The sequence below is a fragment of the Pieris brassicae genome, chromosome 3, assembly GCF_905147105.1.
Source record: "Pieris brassicae chromosome 3, ilPieBrab1.1, whole genome shotgun sequence".
NCBI lineage: Eukaryota > Metazoa > Arthropoda > Insecta > Lepidoptera > Pieridae > Pieris > Pieris brassicae.
The window spans coordinates 3168781-3185875 of record NC_059667.1 but is presented as its reverse complement, the minus strand read 5'-3'; the positions used below and the strand labels follow the sequence as shown (position 1 = coordinate 3185875).

Genomic DNA, 17095 nt, shown 5'->3' with positions numbered 1-17095 from the left:
TGTACCATATTCTTGCAAATAAATTATTATTATTATTACAACTAAAATGCGGACACGCAATTCACACATAAAAGGTTTTTTTATATAATCGATACCGGACTGAACTCTATGCACAAGACTGTAACAGATCTGTATGATCCCTTCACAGTTAGATTCAACTAGAAGCAACAATCTACCCGAGCGGCAAAATAGAGTCTGTCAGACTAGAGTAAAATGCCGCCTTCATAGAGGAAGGCCGACTTCCTCGCTCAACGCTTCACAATTCACTAAGCTTTCTACCTGCCTGTCTAGTGTCCAACCACGACTGACGTACTCGTTGTAGTCGTGGGAAAACTTATGCCTAAAACAACGAGGTTTTAAAATTCTCACCTTTTAGCTCTACCTGAACTATAATGGTCTATCAGACCAACAGCGAGATTGAAAGATATAGAATTGTTAGAAGTATTGGATATACACTGTGCGATACTTAAGCAAAAATATCATATTTTATTGGAGTTGTTCAAGAATTAAGAATAAAGTCAGGTGCATGTAACGTTCTTATCTATATTTTCAACCTGTAAACAAGTCTAAAATCAGTAAACTTAGTTTTGTGTTAAGATATGTCAATCATCAAATTTTTGATTCATTGATTATCAAGAATATCAGTTTTCCTCTCATATAAATAACTTAGGACATATGTTTTTAAAACATACGATGGTACTCAGTTATTCATAATGGGACAAATAACTGTTCTTTGGTAAGTATTTAATATAAAAATTATACAAATTTATATTTTTACCTTAATTAAGATTGCGTTGATATTGGTTTTTTTAGTTTGTTGATTTTTTCATTGGCTTATGGAAATTCATTAAAAACCGAAAGACACGAGACACGCAAATTTCCAGATGGTTTCCGATTTGGAGCTGCTACTGCATCCTATCAAGTTGAAGGAGCCTGGAATGTTGATGGTATTTTCAAATGTTTCTTAATTTCATAATTGTTTAATTGCATAAAAAAATATCAAACCAAGTCCAGTAGAACATAGTGATTTAGAGGATACACAAATATAGTGCCAAAACTGAGTAATACCGTTTTATTTATATATATTTCAGGAAAGAGCGAAAACATTTGGGACCGTTTAAGTCACACTGAGCCTTGCGTAATAAATAATTGTGATACTGGTGATATGGCTGACAACTCTTACTACAACTACAAGAGAGACGTAGAAATGATGAGAGAGTTAGGACTAGATTTTTATAGGTTCTCTATTTCCTGGTCTAGGCTCCTTCCTACCAGCTTTCCAGATCATATTAGTAAAGAAGCAGTAAACTACTACAATAATTTAATTGATGAAATGTTGAAATATAACATTGAACCCATGGTTACTCTGTATCACTGGGATTTACCGCAAAAATTACAAGACCTTGGAGGTTGGACTAATCCTAACGTGGTTGATTGGTTTACCGATTATTGCCGAACTGTTTTTGAATTATTCGGTGACAGAGTAAACACTTGGTTCACCATAAATGAGCCGAGAGAAGTGTGCTACCAAGGATATGCTGGCATGTCAAAAGCACCTAACCTCAATATATCTGGTTATGCTGAATATCTTTGTGCTAAAAATTTATTGGTATCACACGCAAAAGTTTATCACATGTACAAAAATGAGTTCAACAAAGAAGGCGACACAATTGGTATTGTTTTGAGTGCATTTTGGTATGAACCTGAATCAGAAAAGGATGCTCAAGCAGCCGAGGACGTTATGCAATTTGAGGTAAGCAGCTTTGTTCCTTGATCAGTTAATAGACACTAATTAATTCCACTAACAAGTAAGTGCAACATAATTTGCGTTTTGTTTCGTTTATATTATTATGAACCTATGGATAGTATAAGTGAATGTATTTTTAACGGATTTTTAAAGTGAGGTTGCTGCTTACGTAGTAATAAAAATATAATCTTAACAGGTGGATAATTAAATATATTTTAATGAAATAAAATGTATTATCGTTGCTCAATGATTAAACTGGTTTTAGTGGGGTCAGTATGCTAATCCTATCTTCTCGGAAACTGGTGATTGGCCAGCTGTAATGAAAAATAACATTGCATCTAAAAGTGCTGCACAAGGCTTCTATAGATCAAGATTACCAGAATTCACTCCCGATGAAGTAGCAATGATTAAAGGAAGTTCAGATTTCTTTGGATTAAACCATTACACTACAAAACTCGTATATAGAAACGAATCTGTATTAGGTTATTATGCATCTCCATCATATTATGATGACGCAAACGCTATTACATACCAACCAGCAGATTGGATTGACTCATACCCTGGGACAAAGTGGTTAAAGGTAATTTTTTATTTATTATTTATAGAACAACTATAAACTACAAATAAAGTATTTGTAGATGCAGACCCATTTCCGATTATCATGAGCCAACGGATGCACACATGGTTTATTTAATGTTTTTAAGATGTATTAAAAAATCAAATAATCTTATACATATTAAAAAAAATACTTTTTATAAGTTAATTCAAATAAATCGTTTATTTTCTAGGTTGTACCATGGGGCTTCCACAAGCTTTTGAACAAAATTAGAGAAGAATATGGCAATCCACCAGTCTATATAACAGAGAATGGATGTTCAACGAATCCCGGTATTATGGACGACGCTAGGGTGTCCTACTACATGTCCTACTTGGCCGCAATGTTAGATGCCATTGAGGAAGGATGCGATGTCCAACTATATACGGCCTGGAGTCTCATGGATAACTTCGAGTGGTATTTTGGATACGAGTAAGTAATTCATTATGAATGTTTTGAGAGGACCCTATAATTTACATTATGTTTTTTTTATATTTAGTGTGAATATAATTATACAATTAATATACTTTTTTACATTTACGAACAAATGCCTTATTTGGGTTCATGTTTAACGTAAAGTTTTTTTTTTATTTTTAGCGACCGCTTTGGCCTGTATGAGGTGGACTACAGTGTTGACGAACGTACCCGCACTCCTCGCAAGTCGGCTTATTTCTACAAGGACCTGTTGCGCACGCGTTCCTTAGACCCTCATCACGAACCAGACATGTCCCTTCCTATGGAAATTGATATTGGCCATTAGTTTTAAAAATATAATTAACTACAATGATTAATTTATAAATATATTGATACTTTAAAAATGATTAAACTTGACAGATAGCATAATAATAATGATTGTTTACTGTCAACAAATTCCTTTAATGATGACAAGATTAAAATTATGCAGATTTTTGTTATTGATATAGATAAAGCGATGATTAATAAATTAACGTATTACGAGGCCAAGTTTATACGGAAAATAAACAAAGTTATCACTGTAATATTATTATATTTAGTTACATACTTGATTATTATTTTCTATACAATTTATTACTACGACTAAAACTATAATTCACATAAAGATAAGTTCAGTTGTTTGTGGTAAATGGTAAATAAAACGCTTTTAATTCCTTAACAACTATTATAAGCTATTTACACCGACCAAATCCACATATAAGCAACCCAAAAAACGCACTTTCGTCCAACGCTTTTTCTCCTACAGAGGCCCTCTGATCTTTAACCACTTTCTTTAAAACAATTTTTTTATTAACGTTACACAACTCACATTAGATACATTCACTAAAAATCTTAAGCAACATCTTGTCAACCTGTCCTTTGATACAGAAAATATTCTTATTGAACAACAATAGTATAATTATAAATTGTGCTACGTATATGTAGAAATTTTTGTCAAGTACAGTTTACATGTCAAAAGCATCAGAGCTCATTGCAATTTATTTTACCTAAATATCCATTTATTGCGTGTATTTAGGTTTTTTCTTTCTAATCAAAATGTATATTAAAACGATCGATTTTTAATGGACTTCATTGTAAGGCGACGAAAATTTCCATTTATATGAGTATGAGGAAGCAAGGTGTACCTTTTTACAGTTTGCTTAGTCACGCTGGTGCCAAATAGTGTATGAGTATGTATGTAGTATGAGAGACATTTTCAACTGCATAGGTACATAGCCTCTGACAAAAGATGGTGCTTATAGGTGGTGGTGGTGCTGCTATATACATATAGATCGTAGATTGAGTGTTTCTGGTAATAATTTCTTTAGAAGCAAAAAGTATCGAGAGCTCGGTCTATAAGCAGTAATTCTAGACGCAAATCCTTAATCTGTCTGGAATATGATTCGTGATTTATTATAAATAACAAGTTAATAAATTATAGAAAGTTATAATTAATATGAGTTACAATTAATAATTTTCTTTAAAATAATTGTGTATCTTAATTAACCTTATAAACACATCTTATCAGTTTTCAACGTGTTTTAGTAATTTGGAATTTAGACAATTGATTTTCGAAAACTAACCGAAATCTCGTAAATACCGCTAGATAATTCCCACGAGATCTGGAATAAACGATGTCAATTAGCGTCAATTAAGAGCTCGTACTCTTTACTGGAGGAAAAGATATTCCGTAGTCTAATTATAAAATCCTTAATTTTTTTAGTTTATATTGTAAATAAATCGTTGTCCATTCATACAAACGAACATTGTGAAACGCCAGCGGTCAAACCTAAAAAAGCTGTTGAGCTTTTTGATTTACCAACTTTCTTGGATTTTTAGTATTTTGCAATGTGTCCTGCGTTGTTTGGTATAAAACAAAATTGGTTTGTTTTACAATGGCAGTAAAATTAAAAGAATACTCGCCCCTCAGTCTTGGCACTCAGATGTGTTTATTTGTTTTATAATATACTATTTATTTTGTTACAAATTACGTTGCACTTATAAGGTTTATTAAACCTTTATGAGCGATAAAAATAGTCATATATCACAAGCTTAAGTTATCTTATCCCGATGATTGGATTATTTCTATATAAATAACGACAAATTAACGTTAATATTTTAAATAAGAGACCACATAACTTCTAGCTTAGACCGAAATAAAGAGAAATGGTGAACAAGTATTGGATCGTGTAAGTTTTTAAAATTATTCTCAAAATCCAAATATAAAATTACGTTTGATATATATATATGATAAACACGTTATTTAAGTTATCGTAATGCATTTGACAATATAAGCAAAATGACAGCTGTAGTACTTACTTAGTAATCGATTTTACACAATATTTTCTTTCTTTTTTTCATACGATAAATGTTTTAGTGTATATCTAGTGATATCATTAACCAAAGGACATCAAATTAAACGCTTTAAGCGAAAGTTTCCTGATAACATTCTTTTTGGAGCAGGAACTTCTGCTTATCAAATAGAAGGAGCTTGGAATAAAGATGGTAAGAGTGAATTTATAGTATAGCTTAGCATTATCCTTTAAGTATTTTAATGAAAAGCCCACTGTGAAGCATCTCTAATTCAACACGGGATTGTTACGCGACATAATTTTGTAATGTCAGTAATAGGATTTTTTAAAATGGAATAGGAGGCAAAGAGGCTCACCTGATGTTAAGGGATACCGCCGACCATAGACATTCACATTGCCAGAAGGCTCGCAAGTGCGTTGCCGGCCTTTCGTTGAATTGGTTCGCAAATAGTTCAGCTGGTTCCACATAGTCGTGGTGCGCGGCAAAAACTGCTTTAGAAAACGCTCAGTTGTGGAACGACGGACATCAAGGGAAACTGTTGCCTTGACGTCCGATAATATAACTCAGCTGCAGGTGTTAGATCGAACAACTCCTCTGAACACCCTTCATGGTAAATGCCATAGAATATGCAGAGAGGCCCCACATCAGTGGGGTCCCCACAAAGTGAATGAATAATGAATACGTCCATATATCCAATACAGATGGCTTTCTTATTTTCAACCCCCAGAGTTTCTTAATAATTTGAGATACATGTCGTACGGTCATTTTGTTTTAAGCCCAAGTTAAAATTGACTAAGTTTTTTAGCGTTAAGGATTTAAACAAGTAACTATTTACAGGAAAAACTGAAAGTGTCTGGGATCATTTGAGTCATACCAAACCATGTGTGATACATAACTGTGACACTGGTGACATTGCTGCCGATTCTTATAATAATTATAAGAGAGACGTTCAAATGATGGATGAAATGGGGCTTGATTATTATAGATTTTCGATCTCCTGGAATAGGATACTTCCGACGAATTCTCCTGGAGATATAAATGAAGCAGGTGTTGCTTATTATAATAAATTGATAAATGAAATGCTTAAGTACAACATTACACCCATGGTTACAATTCATCACTTTGATGTCCCGCTTCAACTAGAAGCACTTGGCGGTTGGGTTAACCCAAAAATGGTTGATTGGTTTGTTAATTATGCGAGGGTCGTTTATGAATTATTTGGTGACAGGGTTAAAACATGGTTTACAATCAATGAACCACGTGAATATTGTACACAAATGTCAGCGTTTGTAAATAAATCTGGTATTAATGATTATCTCTGTGCGAGACATATGCTTTTGGGTCACGCAAAAGCTTACCATGTATATCATAATGAATTCAAAGCTAAGTATGGTGGTAAAGTTGGCATTGTTTTAAATTCTTTATGGTATGAACCAGAAAGTGAAAAGGATACCGAGGCAGCAGAAGATAAACTACAATTCGAAGTAAGAATATACTTTTATTTATTTTAAATATTTTCATACCTTTAAATAAGAAATAATCAAATAATAAAATTTTAGCTAGGACAATATGCTCATCCCATATTTTCGAAAGCTGGCGACTGGCCACCAGTAATAAAGGACAGAATTGCAGCTAAGAGTGCAGCTCAAGGATTTATGGAGTCCAGATTACCAGAATTCACGCCTGAAGAAGTGGAACTAATTAAAGGCAGTTCAGATTTCTTTGGATTAAATCATTATACATCAGCCATAGTTTACCGAAACAATTCTGTTAAAGGATTTTTTCCATCTCCGTCGTATGAAGATGATATTGGCGTTATTACATATCAACCGGAGACATGGGAGAAAACTAAAGCAACATGGCTTAAAGTAATCTTTTTTTCTAATATTATGTATTTTATTTGCGAAACCCAAAAACTACTGAATTGCATTACAGCGTGTTCAGAGGAGTTGTTCAACCTGAGTTTCATAATCGGACGTCGAGGCAAAATACAATATGTGGTATTTTTATTACCTTGACGTCCGTCACTTTTTATAAGCGTTTTCAAGGCAGATTTTGCCGCGTACCACCTCTATGAGGAACCGGCTGCCAACTAAAGTATTGTTATAAGTTTGCTACCCTTTCTTTAAAATAAAATAATATAAATAAAATAAAAATAGGTTGAGAAGGCAAATTTCTCGTAATCTTTATATTAATACTAGATTTCGTTTTAGGTTGTCCCCTGGGGCTTCTATAAACTATTGAACAAAATACGTGAAGATTATGGGAACCCTCCACTGTATGTTACTGAAAACGGTTGTCCAACCGGTCCTGGCTTGTTTGATACACAGAGGGTATTATTTTATAAGAAGTATTTAAATGCTATGTTAGATTCCATAGATGAGGGATCTGACCTTCAAGTATATACTGCGTGGAGTTTGATGGACAACTTCGAATGGTTTATGGGTTATCAGTAAGTAAAATGCCTTTCTTACCTTACATACACAGTAAAAGTGTTTGTTTGTTTGGTTGATCGCTAATCTGAGAAACTACTGGTTTGATTTTCTTTATATTGAAAACGGTTATTGTATAACATCTCAACCGAATAAACGTAAGTGTGGGCTCAGTTATTTCTAGCTAATGCAAGACATGTCTGTATTAAGTGTGAAGGTCCATAATAATATTTGTTTCGTTTCAGTGATAAATTTGGTATGTATGAAGTGGATTTCAACAGCTCGACACGGAAAAGAACACCAAGAGCATCAGTTTTCTATTACAAGAAAGTTATTCGAACTCGTAGGGTTTGATAGAGAATTTGATAAAATAATGGAACTTTACAGTATTATAGTTAAATTATCTTGTTACATTTGTAATTGTTAAATCTATTTTAATAAAAACATTTAAGTCAGGGAACTTTTATTTTTTTAGAGTCAAAGATATTGTCCGTTTTAATAGCTATAAATATTAACTTTATACAGCACTATATAATGGTTGTAATAATCTGTTTCTAAGCCATTACTACGAGTCGAATTTAAATCTATTGTGTGTATTTGGTTGCCATAATAATGAAAATCCCTCCGTGCGTTGTCTAAATTTTTAAATATTTGTTATAACTGAATTGACAAAGTCACAATTCTCGTAAAACGCGTATTCTCTTTCGTTACATATTTCGGTAATTAAAATTTGATGCAATTAAATTTTTTTATAAGAATTTACAGACATGATAGAATTATCCCATCTGTTATTTTGAATAACATATTTCATCCATATAAAATATTAGCTGCCCCCGCGAAATTCGTTTCTCCTTAATGTGGTTTTAGTTAGCCTTAATACCGTGACACGAAAGAATAATATCACTGTATTATCATCACTATATTTTTAATGTGATTTACATTTCGGTCTAAGTAACACGTGGTTGGTTATGCTAACACCAAAAATTAAAAAAGTAGAAATAATTGAAAATCACGGTACATCGTTTACTACAAAATAAATTTAATTTATACTTTAGCCTCAATAACACGTGGTAATCATGATATTGAATCGTAGCTTATATGACACGTTTGTCGGTTTACCACAGCAGTGCCATCTATTGATTACTTACTCAATCCTGTCGAAAAGTATCCACATCTGTTGGAATCTTTTGGAGTTAACAGATAATTGTGACTGTCAATCAATTATAGACAAATAATTTGCAATTAAATAAAATTGCGACTATAATTAAAGATCTAAGCTATCCTATCCCTTAAGGTGGACCAGACTGTTCACGGTGTGCCAATTTAATTTAAAATCGGTTAAGTAGTTTAGGAGTCCATCGCGGACAAACATCGTGACAGGAGATTTATAAATATTAAGAAGATATTGTCATCAATCGATTGATGGATTACATAAATAGGTCAAAAAACATATTGTTCACATTGTTTTTGCAATAAAGATTTTTGCATTGTTTTTGATAAGGATAACGTTATAATTAATTTAAGAAACAGCATAACCACTTTTTAGAGTAGCTATCTATTATATGTACCTACTGAACTATAATTTATATTTTTATACACATCTAGTCGGCGGTTGAACTAATTAGAATTTTCCTTTTATTCAATTATTTAAATTTGGTAATACAGAAAGCATTTCTTATTCTTACGACTTACTTTGTGTAGTGCACATCTAAACTGTATGCCGTATTTTAACTTAATAATGAAAAAATAGTAGTAGATAGTTTTTAAGGTCGATATAGAGCATTGAAGATTTTGTAATTAATTCGTTTGCCGATTAGGCAATACTTTTATCGGGGGATTTACTTTGACGGATATTCATTAATTACATGAATGTATATGCAATTATGGCATATTTAATCTCATTTAACGGTACCTACACGGGCTACACTTTTAGTAAAATATGTGCCTACATCATTGCCAACTATATCCCGAAAATACAAAATACATTTTAATACAGCATATGCCTGAAATATGTATATGGTTCATTATTTTATCTTTACACGGTCTACATACGTGGCTTGGCTAGTATTTATAACTAAAATAAACAGAAACAAACACAAACGAACATAGCGCTACTCGAACGAATCGTGGCAAACTTCACGTAGCATGAGAAAGAGACGCACTTAGGCCGTAAAACGAGACAGCAATAATATGGCTGAGAACTATTGCAGTATTTTCGATTGCAAAGCGATTGTTCCGGCTATACGGCTAGGACACTAAATATTCATCGGACACAAAAACATTTGGTAATATATTCCGGCCATATTAAAATGATTGCCAATTTTTTATTTAATTTTTGTCGTGTATTCCGCTATTAGTTAATCGATTGTACAAATTTGATGAAATTCTATTAAGATTTTGTCACCAGAATCATACTATCACTTAAAAGGATGTCAAAATAAACTGATTCAAGATCAAAAATATATTATTTAATGGCCTTCATCAATAGTCATAGGTACAGACATATCCGGTTCATAATGCATATCAAGTTCTTTGGTACGTATGAGTTCCTTATAGAAGTATGCAGATTTGCGTGCTGTGCGTGTTCTCTCCGGAATTGAGAAATTTACTTCATACAGACCGAATCGATCACTGAAAAAAAAACAAATGTTTAGTATGCCTCAGTTGCGATTATTAATGACGCCATTCATTCTAACACTAACGCCATCTATATAATTCTGAAGCTCAAAAGTATGTAAGTATTCATAGGCGGCGGCGGTACCACTTAACATCAGGTGAGCGTCCTGCCCGTGTGTACCCAATTACATTAAAAAAACAATGAAAATAACAAATAATCGTTTTGCATTTGATGTAAATGACCAAGTGGAAGAAGAAGAAAAGGTGGATAGAAGATATAGAAGCAGGAATCGAATGAAGAAAGTAATTCGTGAAATATTTTGAAAAAGCTGTATATCGAGTAATGCGAAATAAATGTATATAACAAATCTAAACTCAATATTCAAGTCTTCTGCATTTGTATCACTCATTGTTATATAATTTAAATACTTACTTGTAACCCTGCATCCATTCAAAGTTGTCCATAAGACTCCACGCAGTGTAAACTTGTACGTCAGATCCGTCATCCATAGCATCCAACATGGCTTCTAAATAACGTTTGTAGAACGATACCCTGGTATCATCTTCTAGACCCGCAGTCATCTGCATGCATCCATTCTCAGTAACAAAGACTGTGGGATTACCATAATCTTTTCGGATTTTGGTTAATAGTTTGTAGAAACCTTCAGGTACAACCTTAAAATTGAAATTATTAATATTTTAGAGAAATTTTCCTGAAACTGTCAGAGTTTTAAGAACATACCTTCAACCAAGGGGACCCGATATCTTCCCATGTATCAGATTTATACATTATTACGCCAATATCATCATAATAAGATGGAGATACATGGTATCCATTAACAGATTCGTTTCTGACAATAAGGGAAGAAGTGTAATGGTTGAGACCGAAAAAGTCTGAACTTCCTTTAATCATGTCAATTTCTTCAGGTGTGAATTCGGGAAGTCTTGATCTTAAGAATCCTTGCTCTGCACTTTTGGCTGCAACTCTTTCTTTCATAACAGCTGGGAAATCACCGCTTTCGGAAAAGATGGGATGGGCGTATTGACCCCACTAAAAGGTTTTTAAATAGTTAATAATAACTAGATACACTCTTTAATTAATTAATCTTTATTTAATTAATTTTCAAGGGTGTATTGCAGCTTCTTTAATACTTTACCAAGATTGCCTATCAAATTACGTATTAGGATTTTAATTTACATTTTTAAATAATATTTTTTTTATATTTATAAACATACTAAGTACCGAGAAAAAAATACATTAGTGGCGCTATAAACTTTTTAGGCCTGAGCCTCAGATTTTTGTATCTGTTTCATGATCATGTTGTTAATGTAATAGGCAAGAAGGTGATCTTTTTGAAGGGGAGCTTTGTGTGCCTGACACACGCCGTCGAGTTTTTGGGTTTAAGGCAAGCCGGTTTCCTCACGATATTTTCCTTCATTCGACCGAATGTTAAATGCACACATAGAAAAAAAGTATCAAGAAAACTTCTATTAACCTAGCTAATATAAATTATAATAAAAACTTATAGAAACTCAACTGAAAATATAACAAACCTTATGGGTATTGCAAGCTAAAGAAGATTGCGAATACATGTATGATATAGACAGAGGTTGGATGGTCAATATATATCGTGATACTTGAGATCTCGTCAATATTTATTGATGTATAAACGCGGCAGAAATAAATATTGAGAATATTGACATAAAATCTATTTTTTTGTGATCCATCAAGATTTAGTGACTGTGTGCGTGTGCCTGTTGATTTGGATCAGTACTCAGAGTAAGGTTGGATCACTGTTTAAACAAAATAAACCTACGTAAAGTATTTTTGTGTTTATGCTTATTAAAAAATTTAAGTACATAACTGATTACATAAATGTATTGTTTTAATAATGTTAAAGTTGGTCTGTAATTTGGCAATACAGGCCTTACTTTTATCGTTCATTATTACGAAACACATCTCCGAAAAATGATGTTCTGCCTTCTGACGAAATTGAAGTCTACACATTCAATAGATATTCTATTGAATGTGTAGTACAACTACTTGATTCATATTGAGACAGGTATCGTGGTATTGGATTAACTATTACGTATTATACAATATTTCTCAAACCATTTTACTGAATTTGAGTTTGAATTTGGTAGGGGATTTGGTGTCAGGGAAGGGAACAAGCCTTACCTCAAATTGGTTTGCATCTTCAGCCGCCACAATATCGTTTTCAGTCTCTGGTTCATGCCAGGAAGCACTCACCACAATTCCTATTGTTCCACCATGCTTAGGTCTATATTCATTATTGTACAAGTGATACGCTTTCGCGTGTGCTACTAATAAATTCTTAGCACACATATACTCTGCGTACCCAGATATATTATACAAAGGTGCCATTGAAGCTCCAGCATAACCTTGATAACAGACTTCTCTCGGCTCGTTTATTGTGAACCAGAATTTCACTCTATCTCCAAAGGCTTCGAAGGCAATCTTTGCATAATCTGTGAACCAGTCGACCATATGTGGGTTGGTCCAACCACCAAGATCCTGCAGTTTTTGGGGTAAATCCCAGTGGTACAGCGTGATCATTGGCTCTATGTTATACTTTAGCATTTCGTTGATTAAATTATTGTAGTAGTTTAATCCGGCTTCGTTGACTTGGTCTGAAAAGCTTGTCGGTAAAATTCTTGGCCAAGAAAGAGAAAATCTGTAGAAATCGAGTCCAAGTTCTCTCATCATTTCTACGTCTCTTTTGTAGTTGTAGTAGGAATTTCCAGCAATGTCGCCAGTATCACAGTTTTTTACTGTGCATGGTCTCGCATGCGTCAAACGATCCCAGATACCTTCGGCCTTTCCTAAAACATTGGCAAAGGTAGAAAGTAGAGTAGTACTTGCATTCGGATTCAATAGATATTCAGTATGATTTTTACAAAAAATAAAATATTAGAAAATAAAATCATATTTGTAAACATTCCTTACCATCATCATGCCAAGCTCCTTCTACTTGGTAAGATGAAGTGGCCGTACCAAATAGAAATCCTTCCGGGAATTTTCTTTTTTCATGGCGAATATTTTTTAAATCTTTTCCGTATGATGAGGCAATAATCAGGACTAACCTAACGGAAAGCAATAATTATGTAATAAAATAACGTAGCTAAGCACAATTTAAAATTAAGCATAGACATTTACTAGAAATTGTGTGTAATAATAGTAAGTAACTATTATTTATTTAAGGGGAGCCTAATACTTGGAAGGTGATGCTTAAACATTATTTAACCGTTTATAGTACTTACAAGAGTCCTGTTAATCGAGCCATTGTTTCGCTTTTGAAACAGTGCTTTAATAAATTAAACATATTCTTTTATATATTATGTATTTGTGAGATAATGTTATAGATATAATTTTTCCATGATGGACATATCTAAATCTAAAGTATAAAAACACTTGTCTTATTATTAATAACTCGTCAAGAAACTCTTTGATACTATTATGATTATTTCTCGTAATTTGTTTGTATTTACTATTAAAATTTATATAATACAATACAATACAACTGAAATTCCACCCGTATCACCTCGATGTCCATCGTTCCACAACAGAGCGTTTTTAAGGCAGTTTTTGCCGCGCACTACCACTATATGAAACCAGCTGCCCACTGAAGTATTTTCGAACATATACAACTTATGGTTCTTCAACAAAAGAGCGTAGCAATTCTTAAAGACTCAGCAACACACTTGCAATCCCCCTGGAAATATGAGTGTCTATGAAGAGTGTGACATAAGGTGACCACATAAAAAAATATTACAATATTTCTCTTCCATAGATATTTTGAACATAAATAAGTTCCAAAACGAAATAATTTTGATACTTTTATTTTGTGTTTCTAAGCGCCTACACACATGTTTGACCAACGTTACATACTAGTTAAATAGTTAAAATTAACGACTGAAAAGAGACTCATTAAATAAAACGCACATCTTTGTAAATAATTGATTTATTATAAATAAAAGAAATATTTTCAGAGCCGTTGTTTCAATTTCATCAGTATTTTTAGTTTAGATTTCTAGAAAAATACACTCCGTACGATTTTAGGTACCAATTATGTTAAGTGATTATTTAGGTAAAGATGTCAATACTTTGTATAGTCCAAACCGTTTACTGAAACGATGAACATAATTTCAAATTAATAATAAAAATAATAATTATTTTATTAATTAAATATAAATTTTTAGCCTGGGCCTCACACTTCAGGAACTGTTTTATGATCATTTGTAGGCAGTGGTCTTTTTGGGTTATCACGATGTTTTCCTTCACCGTTCGAGCGAATGTTAAATGTGCACATACAAGGATACTCCATTGTAGCACAGCCGGGAATCGTACGTACGACCTCAGGGATGAGACTGATACGCTGAAGCCATTAAGATAACCGCTGCTCTAGTCATAAAAAATGTTTATTCTTTGAAATGGAACAAATTTAAGAGCGTACCTACTAATACCTAAAGACCACCAACATACTTCCAAGCGTCATATGGTGTCACAGGTGTTGCAGGCTTGCGATTATCACCTAAGTGGCCTACACGTATCAGATAAAAAATATAAATAAAATACTAAATCTTAGATATGAAAAATTGGCATTCTGTTGATACCAAGAGATAATATTAACCCCTATCAAGAAAAACAAAATTATATAACATTTCATCTCATCTTGTATTTGTATACTAATATAATAGATTATATAGATATAAAGTTGAGTGTTATTCTTTAAAGATTGATAACTCGGTATTTACTAAGAAGTAATATTGACATGAGATGAATCTTCATGATAAAGAACAATTTAACGTTTATTTCCTAATATATATATGTAAAGCAAATACAAAACATAATCTCTTTTAAGCAACACAAATAAATTAATGAATCCTTTATTGAAGAAATTGTTGAAAAATTCGATAATAATAATTCGTAAATACAAAGAAATATTGTATAATAATATAAAAGATAAAGTTTCAAATGTTAACATAATTGCATTTCCCTTAGTCTATCTATACTTATATTATACGCTTGAAGAGTTTATATTATGAACACGCTAGTAATTATTATATTATTATAAAAAATCATATAATATTCGTAGGTGATTCTTTTTTGAATTCTTATCATTCTCAATGTGTCTCAACCATTGGTATATTGTTAGTTAATTTAAAACAACATAAATTACTTCACTCCAACCTCTACTGTGTATCGATAAAACTGTACATTGACAACGATATCACAAACCAACCTGGAAACGTCAGCTTCCATATTGAAATTAATTCATTTGTTTTTGTTGTGGTAAAAATGTCGCAGTGTCGTGTAACGTGGCAACGGATTTCCGGTGAACAAAAAAAACAAAAGGAACCCAGATTTGACTTTATTTATAATTGATTGTTTGATATGTCCTGACACGGGATAAGTCTAAAATGTCCGGTAAGTTGTTTTTTGTACTTAGGTAACACTGAAAATGTTTAGAAAATGAAAAAGGCTTAATGTAGATAGTTGCCAATACTTTTATTGTTTTTCGAAGTAATTTCCGTTCCTCTCTACACATCGTCGCATTCGATGGAACTACTGAGAAAAGTAGTGGGCCCATTCTTCCTTATGGCATCATCAGGGCTCGTAAAGTGAATACCTCGAATTTAATCTTTAGTTCTTGGGTATAAATGAAAGTTACCGGGCGCCAGGTCAGGACTGTATGGCGGTATGACTCATTATCTCGACACCTGCCATAGTCAAATATTTCACAGTCCATTTGCGGAATGCGCTGAAACATTGTCGTGGTGAAGGAGGATCCTGCTTCGAGGGCGCTGCTGTCGAATTTTTTTCCAAGACAACAGGCAACATGCGTAGGCTTGCCCGTCTCTGCTGATAGGTCACTCTCTTAACTTCCTCTATCATGCGTCGTACAGCACTGATGTTATCTTCAGTAGTCGCTGTTAAAGGACGTCCCTCACGCGGATCATCATTGAGATTGCTACGTCCACGCTAACACTCGTTAAACCAATTGTAAATAGAGGCACGAGATGGGGCTTCAATAAGAAATGCTAATCGCAGCGTATCATAGCTTTGTAGTTGAGTAAGCCCACAACGAAAGTCAAATAAATCCTTGACCGAAATTTTTCTCGCGTTAGGTTCATTTTCACGTGTAACAAGAGTTTTAGATTGACCGCCATTTCACAAAAACAAATGACAAATGAATGCAATATACTATATATTAGTTCCTTATATATGAAATTGGCGTTTTGTATGGGAGGATCAAAAAGTCGAATATTTTTAAATATAATATATTTAATTAATCAAAGTGAACCATTGTTATCTATGCACTTTTGCTATCTCATAGGTAGTTCATTGATCCCTTTACTAAAAAAACCAGTCGGACGGGAATCAATAAAATCTGTGAAGGCGATTTGGACTGCCCCATCAGAGTTAAATTTTTTCCCTTGCAAGAAGTTGTCCAAATTTCGAAAAAAATGGTAATCTGTTAGAGCAAGGTCCGGGGAGTACGGAGGATGTCTTAGACATTCCAATTGAAGCTCTTCTAATTTGGTAGCTGTCTGTTGTGCAGTGTGTGGTGTAGCGTTGTCGTGAAGTAGCAGTGGCGTGGAGCGATTGACCAGCCTAGGTTGTTTAGCCGCTAGCTTTTCCATCATGGTTTGCAATTGCTGACAATAGAAATCAGCCGTAATAGTCTTGCCAGATTTGAGAAAACTGCAATGAACAATACCGGCACTAGTCCAGCAAACGCTTACAAGTAACTTTTTTGGGGTTAATTTTCGCTTGGGGCAGGATTTGGCTGGCTGGCCAGGATCCAACCATTGCGCTGAGCGCTTCCGATCATCGGAAAGAATCCATTCTTTATCACAGGTAATGATTCGGTTTAAAATACCTTCATTATTGTACCGGTTCAGTAATGTAACGCA

At 33.4% G+C, this 17095-nt stretch overlaps 3 protein-coding genes across 3 annotated transcripts; 2 read left to right on the top strand and 1 right to left on the bottom strand.

Moving 5' to 3' along the window:
• The first annotated feature begins 644 nt into the window (after positions 1-644).
• On the top strand, positions 645-3360 carry LOC123706714 (myrosinase 1-like). The gene is made up of 6 exons (XM_045656079.1): positions 645-736; positions 814-947; positions 1092-1753; positions 2013-2327; positions 2536-2774; positions 2940-3360. The coding sequence occupies exons 1-6, from the start codon at positions 714-716 to the stop codon at positions 3100-3102; spliced, it is 1536 nt and encodes a 511-aa protein (XP_045512035.1). The 5' UTR covers positions 645-713; the 3' UTR covers positions 3103-3360.
• Positions 3361-4934: 1574 nt separating this feature from the next.
• Positions 4935-7899, top strand: LOC123706717 (myrosinase 1-like). Its single transcript, XM_045656082.1, has 6 exons — positions 4935-4984; positions 5173-5300; positions 5946-6592; positions 6668-6976; positions 7322-7560; positions 7786-7899. Exons 1-6 carry the CDS (start codon positions 4962-4964, stop codon positions 7892-7894), a joined length of 1455 nt encoding a protein of 484 aa, XP_045512038.1. The 5' UTR covers positions 4935-4961; the 3' UTR covers positions 7895-7899.
• A 2094-nt stretch (positions 7900-9993) lies between these two features.
• LOC123707085 (myrosinase 1-like) lies at positions 9994-13472 on the bottom strand. Its single transcript, XM_045656870.1, has 6 exons — positions 13439-13472; positions 13125-13261; positions 12336-13000; positions 10899-11207; positions 10590-10831; positions 9994-10171 (listed from the first exon to the last, which is right to left on the bottom strand). Exons 1-6 carry the CDS (start codon positions 13459-13461, stop codon positions 10009-10011), a joined length of 1539 nt encoding a protein of 512 aa, XP_045512826.1. The 5' UTR covers positions 13462-13472; the 3' UTR covers positions 9994-10008.
• Positions 13473-17095: the final 3623 nt, after the last annotated feature.

What these genes read in the sequence shown, in the direction of transcription:
- LOC123706717 (XM_045656082.1), top strand. Translation starts at nt 4,962, where the DNA reads ATGGTGAACAAGTATTGGATCGT. An exon ending in AGGAGCTTGGAATAAAGATG is followed by an intron (nt 5,301 to 5,945) that starts GTAAGAGTGAAT and finishes AACTATTTACAG; the next exon opens with GAAAAACTGAAAGTGTCTGG. An exon ending in GAATGGTTTATGGGTTATCA is followed by an intron (nt 7,561 to 7,785) that starts GTAAGTAAAATG and finishes GTTTCGTTTCAG; the next exon opens with TGATAAATTTGGTATGTATG.
- LOC123707085 (XM_045656870.1), bottom strand. Translation starts at nt 13,461, where the DNA reads ATGGCTCGATTAACAGGACTCTT. An exon ending in GCTCGATTAACAGGACTCTT is followed by an intron (nt 13,262 to 13,438) that starts GTAAGTACTATA and finishes GCTTTCCGTTAG; the next exon opens with GTTAGTCCTGATTATTGCCT. An exon ending in AAGATGCAAACCAATTTGAG is followed by an intron (nt 11,208 to 12,335) that starts GTAAGGCTTGTT and finishes AAAACCTTTTAG; the next exon opens with TGGGGTCAATACGCCCATCC.
- LOC123706714 (XM_045656079.1), top strand. Translation starts at nt 714, where the DNA reads ATGGGACAAATAACTGTTCTTTG. An exon ending in AGGACGTTATGCAATTTGAG is followed by an intron (nt 1,754 to 2,012) that starts GTAAGCAGCTTT and finishes AACTGGTTTTAG; the next exon opens with TGGGGTCAGTATGCTAATCC. An exon ending in CTGGGACAAAGTGGTTAAAG is followed by an intron (nt 2,328 to 2,535) that starts GTAATTTTTTAT and finishes TTTATTTTCTAG; the next exon opens with GTTGTACCATGGGGCTTCCA.